The 21,322-nt window shown below is 38.6% G+C and overlaps 2 protein-coding genes across 2 annotated transcripts in view; one reads left to right on the plus strand and one right to left on the minus strand.

Moving 5' to 3' along the window:
• Nucleotides 1–9,625: 9,625 nt before the first annotated feature.
• TMEM213 (transmembrane protein 213) lies at nucleotides 9,626–20,168 on the minus strand. Its single transcript, XM_020998124.2, has 3 exons — nucleotides 19,973–20,168; nucleotides 13,339–13,401; nucleotides 9,626–10,533 (listed from the first exon to the last, which is right to left on the minus strand). Exons 1-3 carry the CDS (start codon nucleotides 20,052–20,054, stop codon nucleotides 10,364–10,366), a joined length of 315 nt encoding a protein of 104 aa, XP_020853783.1. The 5' UTR covers nucleotides 20,055–20,168; the 3' UTR covers nucleotides 9,626–10,363.
• ATP6V0A4 (ATPase H+ transporting V0 subunit a4) overlaps nucleotides 19,433–21,322 on the plus strand; it is a 75,754-nt gene continuing 73,864 nt past the window's right edge. The window contains exon 1 of the mRNA XM_020998123.2: nucleotides 19,433–19,626. The gene's annotated coding sequence lies outside the window, so the exon portion shown is untranslated. The remainder of the gene's footprint in view (nucleotides 19,627–21,322) is intronic.

A 21,322-nucleotide genomic window follows, 5' to 3' on the forward strand; every position in this document is an offset into this window, starting at 1 on the left:
AGAACCCATGCAGGTTAGAAGGAGCATCCTTATTTTGGAGTTCCCTACACCAACGATATCACAAGTGCAGTATTGCTGTGAAGTGGGTGCCCATCAAATAGGGAAGAGATGAACAAATTGACTTGAGAGTCAACGGAGCTTGTTTGTTTGTCCAGACTTGTGATTTTAGTGTAATAGGTTAACTTGCAATGAGCAAACTCCTCCAATAAGTGCAGATTAGCAACAATATGAATGTAATGGAGTAGGATTGTGTAGAAAGAAATGACTATGAAGAATTCAGAGAAAGATGAGAAGACGTATATGAACTGATGCAGAATGAAATTTTATTCTGTGAGCAAAACCAGAAGAACAATATATATGTCAGTTGGTACCCCTTTCTTGTTTGGACAGTTTGATTAACAGCATAGTGAGTACTCTAATATCACTTTCAGAGCCAGACAGGATGTATCTCCCCTTTGAAATTCTAAAGTATCTTTTCTCTGAAGTCATCAACTCTTCTGGTATGGTTCTTTGTCACTGTTAACTGCCAAGGAAGAGCATTCTAGTTCCATTTAAGTAATTAATATCAATTAGCTTTTATAAAAGATATTTACTATAAAGATATAGTAAAAATGTGTAAATGTTTTGCATGATTTCATATGTATAAAAGATATTGTATTTTTTGCCTTCTCAATGAGTGGAGGAGGGGGTGGAGGGAGGGAAAGAATTTTGAACTGAACATAAAAATAAAATAACCCCCAAAGATATAGCAAAAACAGAAGTATAAACATTTTCCCCCAATACCTTGGAGTATACTCTCCCCTATGCTACCTACTGGGAAGAGTGAGCTTAGACTTAACAAAGTTTCTTCCTAGCACTGGTGTCAGTAAGTTCATGTCCAAATGTGATATTACTGGTCCAGCCATATGCATGGGTCCAGAGCTGAGAGAGCCAGTTAGAGGAGAGGGAGAGGGTAAGTATCCCAACTTCACTGGGCTCAGAAGCCATCATCATTATTATTACACAGTCAACTCCCAATTATCTTTTTTTCCCTTTTTTCTTTTTCTTTTTCTTTTTTTTTTTTGCCAGGCAATGGAGTTAAGTGACTTGCCCAGGGTCACACAGCTAGTAAAACTCCCAATTATCTTGAGAGGAGGCTAATTATCTAATTTATTTATTCTCTAGGCAAAGAAAGCCCTTCTTACACTTAGGAAAGGGAGAATTTCACACTCCCATCTTTGTCAACATTTTAATAAATTATCTAGAGGACACATGCAAGGTCATCTCTAAATTTGCCGGTGACATGAAACTCTTTGAGGGTAGCAAGAGGCCAAGCCATTGAGGGAAAAGTGCAAAAAGATCTCATGAAGCTGGGTGAGTAAGCAGAAAAGTTGGTGAGCTTCATTGTGGGCAAATATAAGGGAAGAGTAATATAAACTACACTTACGGGGTGGAAACCAGTTAACACCCTAGTAAAGTATCATGAGAATCACCAAAGGCTATTTTCTGAAGACATCAGCCCAATACAGGCAGAGCCAAAACAAACCAACAAAAGTATAGGCATCATCAGAAGAACATTTGAGACAAAATACAAGACTTCTACCCAAGAAATATAGGACAAATTTTGAACATCCAAAGAGTAACCAAAATAATCAAGGGTTTGGGGCAGATTTTAAAAATTAGTAATTTGCTCTGGAAAGAAGGAAGAGGCAGGTCATAAACAAAGTCAAATCATGGAGGTCTTAGGATGCAAAATCAAATCCATGTTACAACTACCCCTTGAAGTTTGAAAAAGCTGAGGGAGAAAGGATCATTGAGACATGTTTGTTTTTTTAATGCTGAAAAAAACTGTTGAGAAGGGAACAAAACAAAGGTTAGAAAGCATAGACAAGCAGGACAGCTTTGGAAGCTACAGGTTGAACTTATGAAATATTTAAAAAGAAAAACAAGCTATTCATAATAGAGGTCTGCAATTGCATGGACAATCTTCTTTTTTCTCCTTTACCAGTTATATGGAAATGCTCTTTTTATTTGGTATTTATTAAGTTCAAGATATTGTTTTTTAAAATAAAAGATTGACACTTGTCATCTCTATGCAGATGATTCCCAGATTTATATATCTAGCCCTAGTTTCTTTCCTGAATTTTGGTCCTGGATCACCTTCAGGACATCTTAAACTGGATAAGATCTTAAACTCAAAATGTCGAAAACAGAATTAATTCTCTTCCTCACAAACTGTCTTTCTTTCCCAACTTCCTTATTACTGTCGAGGATACCACCATCTTCCCAGACAATGCAACTTCAGTGTTATCTGGGACTCTTCCCTCTCATTCACCTCATATATATTTAATCCATGGTCAGATCTTGTCATTTCAACCATCCAAACCTTTATTGTGTACGTCTGCTTTCTCCACCCTCCACCCTCATGGCCAGTACCTTAGTATAGACCCTTACCTCCTCTTAATTAGCTACCATTGTAGTAGGCTTCTAACTAATCTTCCTCCTTTAAGTCTCTTCTCACTCCAGTCGATCTTCCACTCATCTGCCAAGGTGATTTTTCTAATGCCTAAATCTGACCAAATTGCCGCTCTGTTTAAGGAGCTCCAATGGTGTTTTATTACCTCCAAAATCAAGTATAAAAATCCTCTATTCAGTATATAAACTCCTCATAACCTGACCCCTTTCTACATTTCCCATCTTCTTATTCTTCCCTAAACTTTTTTTTTTTAGGCAGTTGGGGTTAAGTGACTTGCCCAGGGTCCCACAGCTAGTAAGTGTCAAGTGTTTGTTCTGAGGCTGGATTTGAACTCAGGTCCTCCTGACTTCAGGGCTGGTGCTCTATCCACTATGCCACCTAGCTGTCCCTCCATCTTCTTATTCTTCACTCCTCCCCATGCACTCTTCAATCCAACTACACCAGCCTACATCGTTCTTGGCTCTGGTCTGTGTTCCTTTGCACTGACCATCTCCATTCCTGGAATGCGTTATTCACCTCTGCCTCTCCTTTCCTTAGCTCCCTTCAAGACTCAGTTAAAATTTCACCTTCTTCAGGACGCCATTCCCAGTCCCCCCAGACAGTAGTGCCTACTGCTCTCGGATTACATTCTATCCACTCTGGATATTTCTTATATGTGCCTTTACTGCACCGTTACTTTTACCATTAGGATATTAGCTCACTGAGGGCAGTAACTGGTTTTGCTTCTTTTTGTATCCTTAGCATTTAACCCAGTGGCTGGCACGCAGCAAGAGCTTAATAAATGCTTGTTGATTGAATGATTATAGTTTACAGACTCCATTCTCTGACCATTAAAAAAAAACTAGGCCAACATTTGCCTTCTTTAGTCCTGAAATAATTCTCTCTTTTTCCATGATTATTGATAGTAGCTTTGCAGTTATGATATAGAGTCTCTGGGCCTAAGTATCCCCCTCTGTAAAATGACGCAATTGGATTAGATGTCTTCTGATCTATGGTCCTATGTGTGACCTTTTGACCTCACCAAAGACCTGCATTCAAATTCTGGTTCTGCTACTTATTGACTTGTGACCTTGGGAAGGTCACTTCCCTGAGACTCAATTTCCTGATCCATAAAATGAGGAACCTTTGCGGTTCCTTCCAGTATCCTATGATACTATGATACATTAGCCAGTTCTTTGAATATCCAGAGAAGTAGGTCATCTGGGTCTTGAATTCATACTTGAATTCAGCAGTGACAGCTAAGTGCCCTCTTTCTTTGTTATTGTTTGACTCTGTGACCCTGTGGACCATAGCACGCCAATACTGTCCATGGGGGTTTTCTTGGCAAAGATACTAAAGTGGTTTGCCATTTCCTTCTCTGGCAGATGCAGGCAAACAGAGGTTAAGTGACTTGCCCAGGGTCACACAGCTAGTAAGGGTCTGAGGCTGAATTTGAACTTAGGTCTTTTTGACTCCAGGCTCAGTGCTCTATCCACTGAGCCACCTAGCTGCCTTGTTCCCTTTCTATCTTACTATTTTGTCTTTGGTCTTTGTCAACTCCCTATGAGTAATTTTTGGTCGATCCATTCTCACAAAAAGCTTATTCTCCTTGGCAGAGAAAACAAAAACAAAAATCTGTTATGCTGGTAGTTAAAAAAATGCTTGACAAAGCCACCTGTTTAGTTATTTTAGTTATTGTCAAGGTACAAGGTATAAGACCTACAGAGTGATTCAGACTCAGGGCATGGAGCAAATATGTTTTGTTTTTCATCTATTGATTCTTCTGGTTCTTCTTTGCCAAGCTATAGATTATGTTGGAGGTTTTAAATATAAATTTGTTCCTTGTTTTGCCTGATCATTTGATTTTTTATAATCAAAGTAATTTCATACTTAAAATTCGAAATCAAGTTTACTATGTTTATGATAAAGGTTATGTTTATTAAGTTTTAAATGTTAAAATTATGCAAAGCAAACATTTGGGAGAAGCAGCTGAACATTTGGGATTTAATGATGGCTTTTGCATTTTTTTAAAGGGGGATGTGTATTGGGTATCCACAGATTCATTTATCTATGATTTTCCTGCTCTCCCTTACCCCCAGACAAACTTGTGCCTCATTTTCCCTGAGCTTGAACAGAGCGTGCTGATGAAGATTTAGAGCAGAGACAGTCAAGTCAAGAGAGCACTGGATTTTTCATACTGTTTGAACTGCTCAGGTTGGGATTCTGGGCAAATCATATGACATTATGACCACAGTGTAGTGTTCAGGAAAGAGTAATGGGTGGGGGGGTGGGAAGGGGGTAGGAAACTTGGGTTCCAGTCCTGGCACTTGGTAGTTTTATGACATTAAGCCAGTCACATGACTCCTTTGAATCTCATGTTTCTCATTTATAACATAAGACAATTGGACTAGATGACTTCAAAAAGGCTATTTTATTCAACTCAAAAGACAAAGGAGAAAACTGCAGCTATGTAAACAACATCACACCTTAAAAAAAAACCCACAACTTTCCTGGGTAAAGAAATAAATGGTTATGCAACCATTGGAATAAGTTGTTAGCTTTTCCAATATTCCCCAAAACTCAGACCTGGGCCTCTTCTCTCTCTATGACCTGGTTCAGGACAAGATAAGGTTAAAACTCTTCCTACTTTCCAATAAACAATCGCTTCTCCCCCCCTCACCCCAATCCTTTCTCTAAGCAATCTTATCTGCTCCAAGGGGCTTAATTGTCCTCTCTATGATATATCCAGCCCTAGGCGGTCTCCCTCCTGAGTTCCAGGCTCAACATCACAAATTTCTAACAGGATGTCCCAGAGGCACCTGGTACAAAACAGAACACATCTCTTTGCCCCACCCTAACCCTCTTCTCTTCCTAACTTCCCTATTTCCAACTAGGGCAACCCACCAACTTTCCAATTGCCCAGGTTCACAACTTGTTATCATCTTTGACTCCACATATGCTGTTAGTTGCCAAGACTTGTCAACACCTTCCACAACACTTCTTTTTTTTTTTTTTTAAGGAAATTGGGGTTAAGTGACTTGCTCAGAATCACACAGCTAGTGTCAAGTGTTTAGTCTGAGGTCACATTTGAACTCAGGTCCTCCTGACTTCAGGGCCGGTGCTCTATCCACTGCGCCACCTAGCTGCTCCTCATAACACTTCTTGAATCATCACCAAGTTCCGTACTCTAATCTGAGTCCTCATTTTCTCTCCCCTGGACCTTGACAGTGACTAAGTGGTCTACCTGCTTCAAGTCTCTCTCCTTCCCAATTCATCCTCCATGAAGCTACCAAAGTGATCTTCCTAAAGTGCAGGTAAGACCATGCTGCTGCTCTCCTCAAGAAACTCCAGTGACTTCCTCTTGTCTCTAGAGCAAAATACAAGCTCCTTTGTTTGGCATTTCAAGCTTTTGACGACCATTGTTATTATTAAGGTTGATTATTATCTAATATTATATCATTATTCAATATTTTCAAAGTTCCCTAATTTTAATGATGTTATTTTCTCTTTTGATTCACTTTTTTACTCAATCTACTCCTTTAACTAATCTTTATGTGTTGCTATCACCAAAGATATCCATTCCCTAGAGCTAGCCTTCTGGTGATGACCCCTCACCTCAGCGGGTCCTCAGGTGATAGATGCACTGTCTGTCTCCAAGTCTCTCCTCAAAGCCTTTCCAGCCTGGTAGCACTTGTCAGAGCATTCATACCACTGATATCACCTTCCAGAATCCAGGGTCACCTCTGCGCCACATTAAGCCATCAGTCAAGGATTTGAGTGGATATATCATCGTTTTTCAGAGTAAATTAATAATCTTCAGAGTAAACTTTGTCCACTAGCAATAGAGAGGTATTTAATGACTCTAATTGTGGGCAGGATGAAAGAATCTAGTATTTTAGTTGGGGAGAGCCATTATTATTATTATTATTTGCCACAGATGTAGAGACATGAACTCCCTTTCTGTCTTTCTAAATAGTTCTATTGTTGAAGTTTGAAACCCTGAAGGATTTCATTTGGGACTTAAAATGCCAGCCTTCTTAGAATTATTAAGACTCTCCTACCTGTTTGGATATCAGTTTTCAAAGGCACATTTGGTTTCAGCAAATCCAAAGTATAATTTCTGTGTTCTGCCTTCTGGCAGTTACTGTCTTTTTCCAATAAGAAGTTTAAAAAAGCAATCAGTGGTTGTTTATTGGAACTCCTTTCCCACTCAATAAATGAATCTAGGCCAAAATTTATGCAGCTCAGGATTCTATCCCTGATCTATGCAGCCATACAAACATGAGTTTTAACTGTGGAACTTAGAAAAAATCATTTAACTTAATGTTTCTTCATTGTTAAAAATAATTGACATTTTATTTTGGAAGAAAACCTGGATGAATGAATAAAAGAGCATTTATAAAGCGCTTACTATATACCTGGAACTTTGCTAAGTGCTGGGGATAGAATTACAAATAAGCAAGACAGCCCCTGCCCTCATGGAACTCACATTATAATGGGGGAATACAAAAGCAGGAGCCAGAAGGAACAGGACAGAGTTGTGGTCAAAGCATGGTTTGGAGGTGAACAACTGGCATGGTGATCTGGTTCAGGATTAGATAAGGTGAAAACTCTTCTTCTCACTTCCCAACAAGCAATCCCTCCCCCAAAAAATTCTTAGAAAGTATGTTTTCTGAAAAAGTTAATCTGCCAATGAATGAAGAGGAAGGCTTTTGTCTTTGTATCTCCGGTGTTTAAGCTCATAGTAAGTGCTTGATAAATGCTTTTGGTATATCCAAATATATGCAGAGTGGATACAATGTCAGCTCAAAGGAAATGCATCAGTAGCTAGGAAAGGCCTCTTGCAGAAGGTGATTCTGGAGTTGAGTCATGAAGGAAACCAAGACTCCTAAGAGGAGGCAGCATAAGTAGGCAGGGCATTTTAGGCATGAAAGAAGGCCAATGCAAAGGAACCAAGAAGAGGGTTGCAGTACCCTGTGCAAGGAACAGCCAGTCGGTCCAGATCATAGAGAGAGTGGAAGAAAGCAATGGGAAGGTCTAGATAGGGGTCACCTTGTGAAGAGCTTTAAAGGCAAAACAGTTTATATTTGATTCTAGAGGGAGTCACTGGAGTTCAGAGGGTCATAGATTATTAGAGCTGGCAGGGACCTGATTTAACTTTTGCATTTCATACATGGCCAAACTGAGGTACAGAGGGGTTTGGTGACTGGGAACATTGTCACATCTACACTTTAAGAAAATTGCTTTGATGCTTTTGGGAAGGATAGAATGGGGAGAGATTTGAGGCAGGGAGATCAATTATTAGAAGGCTATTATAACAGTCCCTGCTGGAGGAGAAAATGGCAAAGCACTCCAGGATCTTTGCCAAGAAAACTCCAAATGGGATCACAGAGAGTCAAATATGACTGAAAACGGCTAAACAACAAATAATAGCCCAGGTGGAGGTGATGAGGGCTTAAACCAAGGTGGTAGATGTGTAAGTGAAAAGATGACAGATGGGAGAGATGTCATGGTGATACAAATGACAAGTGTTGACCATTGGTTAGATCTGTGGGGTCAGAGGAAGGAATTGAGGATGACACACAGATTGTAAACCTAGGTGATTGGAAGAATGGGGGAGCCTTCAACTAAGTAATAGTTTGGAAGAGGAGTGAGTTTGGTAGAAAAAATGAGTTGTTTTGGATATGTTTGGTTTAAGATACCTATGGCATGTTCAATTCGAACTGTTAAGAGACATTAGATTTCAGAGGGAGATAGCTAAAGATGGGAGAATCAGGAAAAACTTCCTGGGGATGGTCCCTGAGCTGAGCTTTAGCAGTGTATTGAGACAGGCAGAGAGATGGGAGAGGACACCAAAAGTGGAGAGAACAGCACGAAAAAAGGCATAGAAATTTGAAAACTCAAAATATGTTTAGAGAATGAGACTATAGCATAGTCCAACTACATGTAGAGGAATAGAAGATAAGACCAGAAATGAGTTTGGAGCCAGATTAGGAAATGTCTTGAATGGGGAATGTTAATTCTTTCAGTAGGGCAGCTAGATGGCGCAGTGGATAAGAGTGCAGGCTTGCAGTCAGGAAAATCTTCCTGAGTTCAAATCTATCCTCAGACATTTACTAGCTGTGTGACCTTGGGCAAGTCACTTAACCTTGTTTGCCTCAGTTTCCTCATCTGTAAAATGAGCTGGAGAAGGAAATGGCAAGCCATTCCTGTATCTTGGGCAAGAAGATCCCAAATGGGGTCACAAAAAGTTAGACATAACTGAAAATGACTAACCATTTCTTTCAATAGGCAATGAGGACCACAGGATCATAGACTTACTAGGAGGGCTCTTCAGTATTACCCCCTCTTTTTACAGATGAAGAAACTGAGGTTCATAGAGGTTTGTGTGACTTGCTCAAAGTCACACAGCTATCAAATGCCACAGGTGAGCTTCTCAGTCAGACCCTCTGCCTTGTTGGACTATACTACACACTTCTGGGAGACAAGAAGACAAAGTCCTTTTGATTAACATTAACTTTGTGGTAGTGAATACAATAAGTACGGGATAGGGCAAATTGTAGACTGGGATCCAGGAGAGGCTACTGAATTCAATCAGTTGATAACAAGGGATTGACCTAGAGGGAGTGATAATGAGAATAGAATGTAGTGATAGGGGAGTCAACTTTGCAGGAAGATATGGACAGGATTTGACAATTGGACTTAGAAATTGTGGGGGAGGGAGGGTCAAAGGTGCCTCTTAAATTTCAAGCTTGAATGACTAGAAGAATGATAATACGATTAACAGAAAGCATTATTCCAGAAGGAAGAGCTGGACTGGGAAGGAAAATAATAACTTTGGATCTTGTAGTGAACCCAATCGTTTGGTACTTTAAAAAAAAAGAATGTTTTATTGATAACTTGTATTTTTACATCACGGTTATTTCTAGGTCTATACCACTGTCCCTCCCTCTCCCCTATCAAACCCTTCTTTGTAACAAAGAAAAACAACTAAACAAAACTACCTGACAGTCACTTTATCTGACATTCTCCCTTAGTATCCCCCCCCCCTTTGGTCAAAGGAAGACAAGTATATTCCCTGATCTGTTCTCTGGTACCATTTCTTTTTTGCTTTCTCAGTCACTCAAAGCTCATGTTCCTTCTTGTGACTTTTCTCCTTTCTATTGTAGCAGAAATTGTTACATTTATATACCAGTTTACTTTTGCTCCACTTTGTTTCCAGTTTGTTGTTGTTGTTACCACAAAGAGTCCTGCTGAGACTCTTGTTTTCATCCTTGAACTTCTTGGAGTATATGTCTAGTAGAAAGATTTATTGAGTCAAAAGGTATGAACAGTGATGTCACATTTTTGCATAATTCCAAATGGAAAGCCAAAATGGATGGATCAATTCATAGCTCTACCAACAGTGTATGAGTATTCCTTTTTTCTCACAAATCTTCATTTTTGTTTTGTTGGTCAATTTTCAGGATGAGAGTTGTTTTAATTTGCAATTCTCTTATTATTATTGATTTGGACAAAGTTTCTGAATGGCAATTAATATAATTTATAATTTGCAGGTCTTTCAAAAACTGTTCATATCTTTTGTTCGTATCTATTGAGGAATGGCTCTTGGTTATTCCTTTTTTGTGTCCTTGAAAGTCAAGATGGTGCTGGGAACACAAACGATATTTCATAAATTCTTCCTGTCAATTCAATTCAACAAACGTTAATGGAAATAATTCTGATATTAAACTACAGAGAAAGGAAAACTATCAGGGCCAAATAGTAACTCTTTGAAACTAGATGTGAAAGTACTATTATCCTTGCTGAAATTGTACATTTCCATCTTATGTGTGCCTTTAAAAAGCAAGCTGAATCTTATTTCAAGACTATTCTCTTCATTTAGAAAACTGGTGGAGTTTGATAGCCTTGTCTATGGAGTCCCAAATTTCATGCTTGTGTGTACTTGGAGTCATCAGGTGTTATCTTTCTGAGTTTACCCACACAGAGCAAAATGAGTGTGAGAAACCAGAGACTCCAACCAATAGCTGCTGCGATCCAACCATCTTCATCCATTCCATGCTTACAGCACTGGGCAGCCTTAGAGCAGAAATCTGCATCTATTGAAGAGGAAAAAGAGACGCGTTTCACCATCCTTCTTCCTTTTCCTCCTGCCCACTTAAATATCACTTAATTTCAATGGTCACTCTCCATGGGAGATGGAGAGTTTCCCTCTATGAACCAAAATGATATTACTGAACAGCGAGTAGAAGAATGTGGACTATGAGTTGTTATTCTAAGAGTGGGGGTGAATTTGTCTAGTTTATCTGTAAATTTTCCCAGTCCCCCCTTTCCCCTACCCCATAAATGAGCCATATTTGTGAGAGAGCTTGCCAGTGTCCGAGCTATAGTCATGTGGAACAAGGGCAAACTAAGGAATCTATAAGAAAATCAAGCCCCTAAAATCTTGGCCTCAAGTGGAGCTAACTGATCACAGTCAGTGAAAGACAAAAGGGATTTCTAACTCTTACTTGTAAGGCCTGCCCTAGAACAAGAGTTTTATTTTGCTGTGTGTCATAGAAAACAACAAATGTCCGTGTGTATCTAATCTGAACCCAAAGACCAGATTATGGTTGAACTATTGAAAACTGTAGTACTTTCTTCTCTCATCTTCCACCTATTCATAAACAGGCAAAAAATTGCTGTTTGAGCCCACAATAATACCTCTCATTCAACTTCACCACTAATGTAAGAACCATCAATTAGCAGCACAGTGAAATGTGTATAAATTCACACTTCTATTTTCCATCTAGTAATTTAATTATATGGTAGTTTCTGGGTTCCTTGGGAGATATTCCCATTTGTTTGTTTTTAAATATCTGTAAATAATAAAGTATGTTTGATTCCCTTGTTCCTAAGGCTAACTAGGTTTTAAAAATCATTTTAGGGTGAGATTATCTCCTAAAAAAAAAGATAACAAAATAAGTTAAAGAAGGTTGAAGAGAAAATTGTCAGGAAAGGCATAAATCTACTACTTCATAATCAACTACTGATAATGTTCTAACGTTTTAATTATAGGAGCATGGAGCTAGAGGGCATCTTAGATGTCCAGTTCCCCTTGTCATAGAGATGAGGAACCTGAGTCTCAAAGAAGTTAAGTGATTTGCCTAAGTTATATAAATTTTAAATTATTGAGCTAGAATTCAAAGCAGGTCCTCTTATTCCAACTCTATGGTTCTTTTTAGTATTCAATATTTACTATGTCCAGCTCCACATTGCCCCCGCACTTTCACCCCACTCCAACTGATGCCATGACAAGTATGATATTACATATTCAGCAAAAGCCTCCAGCTTCCAGATTCAACTATTCTGTAAAAAAAAATTGGAACTATGTCCAAAGAGCTATAAAACCATATATACCCTTTGACCTAGCAATACCACTACTAGGTCTGTATCCCAAAAGAGATAAAAAACAAAAAGGACCTATATATACAAACATATTTATAGCAACTCTCATCTGGGGGCAAAGAATAGGAAATTGAGGGGATGCCCATCAATTGAGGAATGGCTGAACAAATTATAGCATGTGATTATGATGGAATACTATTGTGCTATAAGAAATGATGAGCAGGATGCTCTCAGAAAAACTTGGAAAGACTTTCATGGGCTGATGTGAAATCAAATGTACTGTCTATGTACAAAGTAGCAGCAATATTGTAAGATGATCAGCTATGAATGACTTAGCTATTCTCAGCAACACAATGATCCAAGACAATTCTGAAGGACTTATAATGAAAAATGCTATCCGTCCCCAGAGAAAGAACTCATAATATCTGAATACAGATTGAAGCATACTTTTTTACTTTCTTTATTTTTTCTTGAGGCTTTTTTGTTTTTGGTCAGTGTTTTCTTTTACAACATGACTATTATGGAAATGTTTTGCATGACTACACATATATAACCTATATCAAATTACTTGCCTTCTCAATTACAGGAGGTGGAGGGGGAAGGAAAAGAAGGAGAGAATTTGGAACTCAAAGTTTTAAAAATGAATGTTAAAAGATATTTTACATGTAACTGGGTGAAAATAAAATACTAAATTAAAAAAATTAAAAAGCCTCTAGATTCCAGCAAATTACAAGGAATGTTTATGAGAAAACTAACTTTCCAGATACACAGTCACCTGTGTGAGTGTCTAGGGTAGCAATATTTTAGCATCCAATGGATGGAAGTCTAAGGGATACAGAAGTCTAAGGAATACAGCATGCTATACTAGAAAGAATAATAGAGTTGGAGTCAGAGAATCTGAGTTCAAATCCCGACTCTGTCACTCATGATTTTAATGACCTTAGGCAAGCTATTTAACCCTGCTTTGCCTCATTTTCCATATCTGTAAAATGACTTTAGATGACATCTAATGTCCCTTCCAATTCTATGATGCTATAGGTTCCTGGCAGCCTTGTGAAGTAGTAAATTCCCTTCCACTGAAATCTTTAAATAGAGGCTTAGTGACCACATCAAAAATACTACAAATGAAGCTCTTGCATTGGGTAGATTGGACTAAGTACCTTTCAACCCTGAGATTCTATCATTCTGAGATCCTCCCTAATGTGTATTTTAATCACCCCTCCATTTTGTCCAAAGTTATATCAGGTGACTGGATTGTTAGGTTCCCCATGGAATTTTATACCCAACAACCCTGAATGTAGATTAGAAGACAGACTCAGCAATCTGTTAGGCTTCTTTTGGAGAACAGGGAGAAACTAGATTCATGCACAAGAAGAGCAGAAAGGGCCACAAGATGCTAAATGGTCCCCACCTAGGACTGGGGACACCTATTAATCATCTCTACCAATAAAGAGACTTAAACAATGGAGAGGTTTAAACACCAGCCAATGGAGTTCCAGCAGTTGTAGAAAGCTTACCAGAGCACTGTGGTATGAATGCCGAGTCTGGCACAGGAGAAGGAACAGATGAGTTGTATATTTCTGAAAGAACAAAAGAGAGAGGCAGAATCAGTACAACAAATTGCCCTCAGATAAAGATTTACTAATCCTTCCTGGAAATCAGAGACTATTAGATTCAGGGTGGGGTGGATCACAGCTGTTGCTATTACAAATGTACCTTGACTTTGTAAAAGGCTTGTCAGTTCTAAGGAAATTGAATTCTTTGGCTTAACAGCCAATGTCAAGCTCATTTTGGCTTCATTCAAAGCACATTTCTGACCTGTCAGCCTGAGAGGTAGAGGAAGAAGCCTCGGACTTAGAGCCTGTAGACTTGGGTTCACCACCTAGCTCTACCCCTTGCTAGCTCCAGGACCAGAAGCAAATCAACATCCTGGGCTTGTTTCTTCATCTGTAAAATGGGTAGAATATTTGCAGTACCTACCTTCTAATCCAGTCTGACCCTATAAACTCTAATCATAGAGTTGGAAGGAACCCTGGAGGTCATTTAGTCCACCTCCTATGTTTTGCAGATTATTAAATAGCTCTTGCAGATTAATGAACATTTGAGATTTTCATCAGCCTGGGGCACTCTAGGTTTGGAAAATTCCTCCAACAATGCAAATCAATGTCTATAACTTAGTTTATAACTACATAATATGTACACAATGTACCCAATAATATATACTCTATGTACCCAAGATACATAGAGATTAGGTGACTTGCCCAGGATCGTGTAGCTAGCAAATGTCTTATGGATTCAAATGCCATAAGGTCTTCCTTACTCCAACTTCAGCAGTCTATTCATTACTCAATATTTCCTCTCACAGATTGATACTAAAATCAAAACAAAAGCCCAGAGTGTTTTCATCAGCTTTGCCATTTGTTTTCAAGTCAGCCTGTATTGCAAGCTGCTTAAAGTTTTAGACACAACATATACAAGGCTGAGCAATGAGGACTTTAGGTTATCAGACTAGTCCTTCAGCCTTGACACCACCTTTCAGGCTATTTCTTATCTTCCTGGACATGCCTGGGGTCTGAGGTTATAGGACCCTTGCTTGTAGTCAGTGATTGCAAGATAATAATATAATGTAGATGAAAGTTTTTTGTGACTATAACTCACTATACAAATTTGATTCATTATTAAATGTATTTTAATGGAATGTAAATATTTATTAAGGAATCCCTGACATTTCCTCAGGATTAGTGTAGGCACTTAAGGGTACAATCCGTCAAGCAGCTCTAGACAGAAAAGGACATGTCCCCAGATTACTGATTTAAGTTTTTTGCATACATGATGAGAAGAACATAAATATATTATTTGTGTTTCCCCCAGTAGATTTAGTCCTAGAAATAAATTCTGAAGATATCCCTTCAAGACATTATAATGCTTTTCATCCTATTTTCTTGGCATGGCAGGAAGCTGTAGAAAGCTCCCAAGTTTCCATTTTAGAACACTGTGTCCTTCAGGGACATTGGTTTTTGTAGGCAGCAGTGGAATACTAGTTTGGAAAAGGACTTATTATTTAGCCAAAGACATGAAACTGTTGTTCTAACTAAAGTTTTGTGTTATTCCACCTCAAGCCTCTCAAATGTCTTACCCAAGTACTGTAATTAGTTGATGTAATCAGACATAAATTTTTTACACCTGAAAGGCATGAGGGTGGACGGGAGAAAAAGTATTTGGGGTAGGAGCGATTGATTTCCCAACTCTTTTCACCTGTCTGATAAAAATTGTTTTCTTGACTGGTCCTGTCTCCTTTGCCAAGTAAAGGGAAAATAGCTTCCTACCTATGTGAAGCCAAAGTCATTTGGTGATATTATGTTTCCTGCAGAAAGGCAAATCCTGATTATTCCAGGATTATGAATGGAATGTGGGAACTCTCTAAGCAATCCTATGCAAAGGAAACCTTGCGTTCCCAGTATAAGAGTTAAGGGTCTAACACTGTGGATCCCCAGATGCTTCATTGTTAGGGGCAGGTCTGGGATAGAACCCCAGGTGGTAGGGGGCCTAGTTGCACCGACTATGATTTCTGGTGCAAAGGATTCTAGGGAAATATGGCAGTTGAAAAGTGCAAGGATGGGTTGGTTGGAAGGGGAGAGTCAGCTAAAGAGGAAAAGTGGTAGTTTATAGGGTCCTAGATTCAGAACTGGAAGGAACCTTAAAAACCATCTAGTTTAACCCCGGTTATTTTAGAGATGAAGGAACTAACACTGAATTGAAGTGGCTGAAGTCACTGATATGTGTCAGAACAGAAATTTGAACCCAGATTCTCTGCTCCAGTCAGTATGTTGGAGATGATATGGGTTTGATGCCACTATTATTTTCTTGTTTTTTATTCATTTCAGTCACGTCTGACTCTTCATGACCCCATTTGGGATTTTCTCGGCAAAGATGCTGGAATGGTTTGCCATTTCCTTCTCATTTTACAGATGAGGAAACTGAGGCAAACAGGGTTAAGTGACTTGCCCAGGGTCACACAGCTAGTAAATATCTGAGGCCAGGTTTGAGCTCAGGAAGATGAATCTTTCAGACTTTCAGACATAACAGCTCTTTTTGTGGTGGAACTAAATGGATGTCTATCAGAAGAAAAGTATACAAATTATGGTATATGAATGTGATAGAATAGTATTGTGCCACAAGAAAAGTCAGGAATGTCTTTAGAGAAACCTAAGAAGACTTATGAACTGATACAGAATGAAGGGCACACAGCCAGGAAAACAATTTATATAGTAATAACTTTACAAATATAAAAGTTGGAAAGACTTAAAAGCTATGATCAATGCAATGATCAACCATTTTGATACTGGAAACAGCTATCAAGTAAAGTGGCTGATTGAAAAACAACAGAATTTCTACATCCAAATAGGTATTGTCCCTTTCAAAGTCACCTTGTGTACATGCACATCTGTTGTTCAGTTGTTTCAGCCATGTCCAACTCTTCATGACCCCATATGGGGTTTCTTTGGGCAGATACTAGAATGGTTTGCCATTTCCTTCTCCAGGTATCTGTACATTTACTAATGGCAATTTACATGGCTGCTTCATGGTTAAAAAATGCTTTGCTTACATGATCTCATTCATCTCTGATGATCTCAACATTTTAGGACTCCTCTCTTAGAAGTAGCTTGAGAGTCATTTTACAAACCATAAAATGAAGTATCTCATTGCTTTATATTCAGACATGGTTTTGAACCAAGGATCTACCCTGGTTTACCCACCTTATTCATTATTAATTGCAAATGTTTATTAGTTGTTTTAAAAAATCAGTTCCATCTTCAAATGATGCAAAATGATATAAAACACTTGGCAAACCTTAAGCACGAGGTCAACTATTAGTAATTATTGCTACTATTATTTTGTCATTCCAATTACTGTTATTAAGATTTGCTACCACTGGGGCTTGTTTTTAGAAGAAATGTGTCACAAACTGTAAAGGCAATTCCAATGGGAAATTTTCAAAAATGGTTTTAAGCATGAGCGGCATCATTAGAACTAGTAAATAGTCTTCCACAATGATTGCTTTTCAGGACAAAACACATTCAGATTCTGGCATGTTTGTTACAAATCCGTCATGTTACCTTTTGAATCATACGTCATGGCTCTCTCAACCACTTGCCACAATAAACATTCCTGGCAGTTATTTCCTGTCTACTTTGTAATGAAGCCAAACCAATCCTCACCTTTCTGACTATACTTGAAGAAGTCTGGGAACCCCTGGATTTGCAAGGACTCACAGAAAGAGAAGAGACAGAATAAGGGAGGACAAGTGGTGATAAGGGAGCAAGAGGCAAAGATTTGATGTTTGGAGGAAAAAAAATGAGAGGGTAATGTATTTCTCAGCAAAACTATACTGCAGATGGACCAATTGTCCTGTCAAGATTGAGTGTGATACCACCTCCCCCACCCCTCCAGCAATTGAGAGGGGAAGACCAGTAGGAAAGGACCTAGCAAAAGTCAGGGATTTAACAGAGGAGGACACAGGAAGGCACCCTCTAAAACACACACACACACACACACACACACACACACACACACACACACACACACATGTTTTACCTGAAATTTATAAGAAATTTGTTCTAAATCAAGTGCAACATCCAGTCCCCATTGATTAAAGCAGGGTCGACAGAAGTGAATGGAAAATTTAGAAATGTGGAAAAATGTATTGCAAATCATCATTAAACCTTTTTCATAAAGAAATGCCATTTTTAAAATTTTGAGATACTGCTTCACTCCTATTAAATTGGCAAAAATAAGTAAAAGTGAAAAGCCAGTCCTGGAAGAGTTGGGGAGAAAACAAGGACCTAGATCCATTGCTGACTGAATTAAAATAAGTGGAATCTTTTCTTTCATCTTTATCATCTTTTTAAAATTTATATTTTTTGTGAATATTTTACAAAATATATAATGGATAGAACACTGGGCTTGGAATCAGGAAGACTTATCTTTCTGAGTTCAAATCTGGCCTCAGACACTTGTTATCTGTATGATCCTGGGCAAGTCACTTAACCCTGTTTGCTTTAGTTCCTCATCTGTAAAATGAGCTGGAGAAGGAAATGGCAGTATCTTTGCTAAAAGAACCCTAAATGGGGTCAGATGTGACTGAACCTAACAACAACAACAACAAAAATCCAGTAATAGATGTACATAATATGTAAGTGAGTAAATAATACACACCAGATGTCAACTGCTCTAAATTTTTTTTTTTTTACTGCTGGGGTACATAATAAAAATCTTTTACATTAAGAGCAAAACTTTTAAACAGAGTTGGCAGAAATTGTAAGTAAAAGGAGATAGTATGATCACATTTGTCTGAATGAGTGCAACCTCATCCTGTTTTCCCAAGAGTAGTTTGGGAACCAAGCCCTTTCAAATTCACAGTTCCAATAGAAAAGCCCTGGACAAGTTCTTTGTAACAGCACAACGTTTTGGGAGAATGATCTGATGCCTTGTGAGTGTTACAGAATCAAAAGATGAAATATTGAAAAGTGAATAAAAGAGCCATCAAAACAGTAATGACTATATATAAGGAAAAGTGTATACACAAATACATGTACAGGAGTGAGCAGACAGAATGAAGGGGGGCACAGAGGGAGTAGCTAATAGGCTGTAACCAGCATTTTGTATTTTAGAAGTGATTTTCAAAATGTAAGTAGTGATATTTCAGCTTCATTGTTGTTTGAAGTTACATGCACAACATATTAATTTATAAAGACGGAGTAAGAATTTCTATTAGTAATAGTTTTGCAGACCATCACAAATTTGCTGCTAAAGTCTCTACCCCCTCCAAAGAGCTGTTGTTTTGTGTGGATTATATCTATGGATATTTACTGTGTTAGAAATGGAAATGTCTTAGTATTATTATGAAAATTGTTTAGAACCAGTCACTCCCAAGGTTCCTCAAACTACACTTTAAGAGTAGCTGGTATGGAATACTATCCTGGAAAACAGGGAAATCAGATGCCTCAGTTTCTTCATCTGTAAAATAAGCGTAATCTCTAGTTTCCCTTTCACCTCTGAGACCTATATTCTAAAAAGTGCATGGCACCCAGAGAGCACTACACAAATGCTTATTCCTTGCCCCTTCTTTTCCCTTCCCCTTATCATCCTTTGTTGTTATGAAGAGTAATTAATCCTAGGGAGGTTTCTTAATCTCTGTGTACATTAGTTTTTTCCACTTGTCAGATGAGGTTATTATCTCATTTTATCGGTCTTAGATAAAGAATAAATCAGCTAGTCTACTAGAGAAAGCACTTGGAGGTATGTGCTATTCAAAGGATTATTAATTTGAAAGAAAAAGAGAAATAATAGGGGGCTTTGAATATTGTAAGCAGGAAGCACTTCAAGTAGGGAGGCAGGGGGAGAGATGATTAAATAAATATATATACTTCCAAAAGATCTATGATTTCATTGGTGAGGGTACTCCCTCCAACTAAGATCCAGATCTCAACCCCTCCATGCTTTAGTAGACAATATAATAGTCTACTATTGGCCAGTGGTGGCAACAACAACAACAACAAAAACCAAACACAAAACCAACAAATTCATCACCTGGTGACCAGCCCAGAGATAATGAGCTTCTCAGAATTAAACTAAACTGGCCCTTAGATGACAGACACAGTTCATTCCACACAGAGCAGAAAGACGCCTTCCTTAGCCCTCTACTGACAGTCTCTGGGAGACTCGGGTCAGTGACACATTGGAGGTAGAGACTGACCAAAAGAGTGATTTCACTGACCCCCTGGGGAAGGAAAGAGAAGCTACTGGTAAGTAACAAAATAAAAAATCCTTTGGGGTTAAATTGTTAGACTTGGGGAAACTATTTTTTTTATGTTTTGCTCTTAGCAATAGCAAACAAAAGCTGAATACATTTCAGAAGAGAAATATCAGCACATCTATCAGTATGCTCCAGGTGAGGTCTGGGAATTTGATCTTTGTCAACAATAAATTAAACCTAAAAACATCCCCTTCCCCAATCCCCAGCTCCATCTTGACTGGAAAGTCCTGTTTCCTTTTTCCTTGGGCCAAATAGCCTCCTCCTTTTCTCTTTCTGTTTTTTCCCTTCTTCCCTCTCCCTCCCTCCTTTGTGGAGAATAAACCCCACAATTTTACCTGCTAAGCAAGTTGTGAGGAAGAACGAAGACAGGAAGACGAGACTGATGAGAATGTAGATTACAGAGGAAAGCTGCTTCATGGTGCAGTTGGGAAGCACCTGTCCAGACTGCCCTGGTCTCGCTTGTCCTCTGGAAACCTTGAAAATGACTCTGGCAGACCACAGGGAAACCTCTGCCCTTCTGTTTAAGAGAAAAGAGAAGGGGTGGAGCAAAGTGAACTTACATCTGTCACATAGTTGCTCTTGCTTCTAGAAAAGAGACAGGATTCCCTTCCCCCCCTTTTAAACTCTGGGGTTTGGGGAGAAGTGAGGACAATTTCTAAAGTCCCTACTTTAAAAAGGGAGGTGCTTTTTTTTTGACAAATTTGTTGAATAGGGGATAGAGGACCAGCTGAGCTGCCTAGGTCAGTTTAATTTTCAAATACTTGCTAGCTGTGTGGCCCTAGGTAAATCGCTTAATCGCTCTCAGTCTCAGTTTCCTTATCTGTAAAATGGGGATCATAATAGCACCTAATTCACCGAGTTGTTGTGAGGATCAAATGATTCAACAGAAAACACATTATATAAATGTTAACTATTATTATTTCTGAGGGGAAAGAAACAAAATATGCACAGTAAGTAAATATGCCAAGTAGTTTCAAGAGGAAGAGAGTGTAATAATTCAGGAGACAAAGAGTTCCAGCCCTAACCTCTACCTTTAACTTCTCTTGTGACTTTGGGCAAATCCCTTACCCTCTCTGGTCTTCATTTTCCTCATCTATAAAAGAAGTGGGTGGGGCATGGTGATCTCTAAGGTCTCTTACTGTATTAATAGTCTGGGATTAGATGGCTTGGCACTGCTCCCATCCAAGAAACCATTGTTTGCCCAGCCACAAACCTCTATTAGATAATAGAATTTTAGAGCCCAAAGGGAACTAAGGAATTATGTAGTTCAACCCTCTCAATTAAGAGGTAAGAGAAAATGAGATCTAAAGAGATTGAATAATTTTCCTAAAGTCATACAGATAATCAGTTTCAGAACCAGATTTTGAACCCAGGTCTCTGATTCCAAATCCAACATTGAGTGTACAAGAGGTTGCAAAAATTTTCAGCTGCAGATTTTCCAATTATAAGCACAACATGAGCCATTATGGTAATTGGTAAATTTCCATTCTTTCTTGGAAAGAGTGCTGGACTTGGAGATTCAATTCAAGTTACTTACAAGCCATGGGGCCTTAGGAAAGTCCCCCAACCCCCTTGAGCCTCCTTTTGCTTATCTGTAAAAATTAGAAGTTTGGATCTAATGATCTCTAAGGTTCTTTCCTGCTCTTAAATCTGTGACCCTGTGATGAGTTTCTGCAGTTATAAAA

This window comes from Phascolarctos cinereus, unplaced genomic scaffold, assembly GCF_003287225.1.
Source record: "Phascolarctos cinereus isolate Bilbo 61053 unplaced genomic scaffold, phaCin_HiC Scaffold_1;HRSCAF=81, whole genome shotgun sequence".
NCBI lineage: Eukaryota > Metazoa > Chordata > Mammalia > Diprotodontia > Phascolarctidae > Phascolarctos > Phascolarctos cinereus.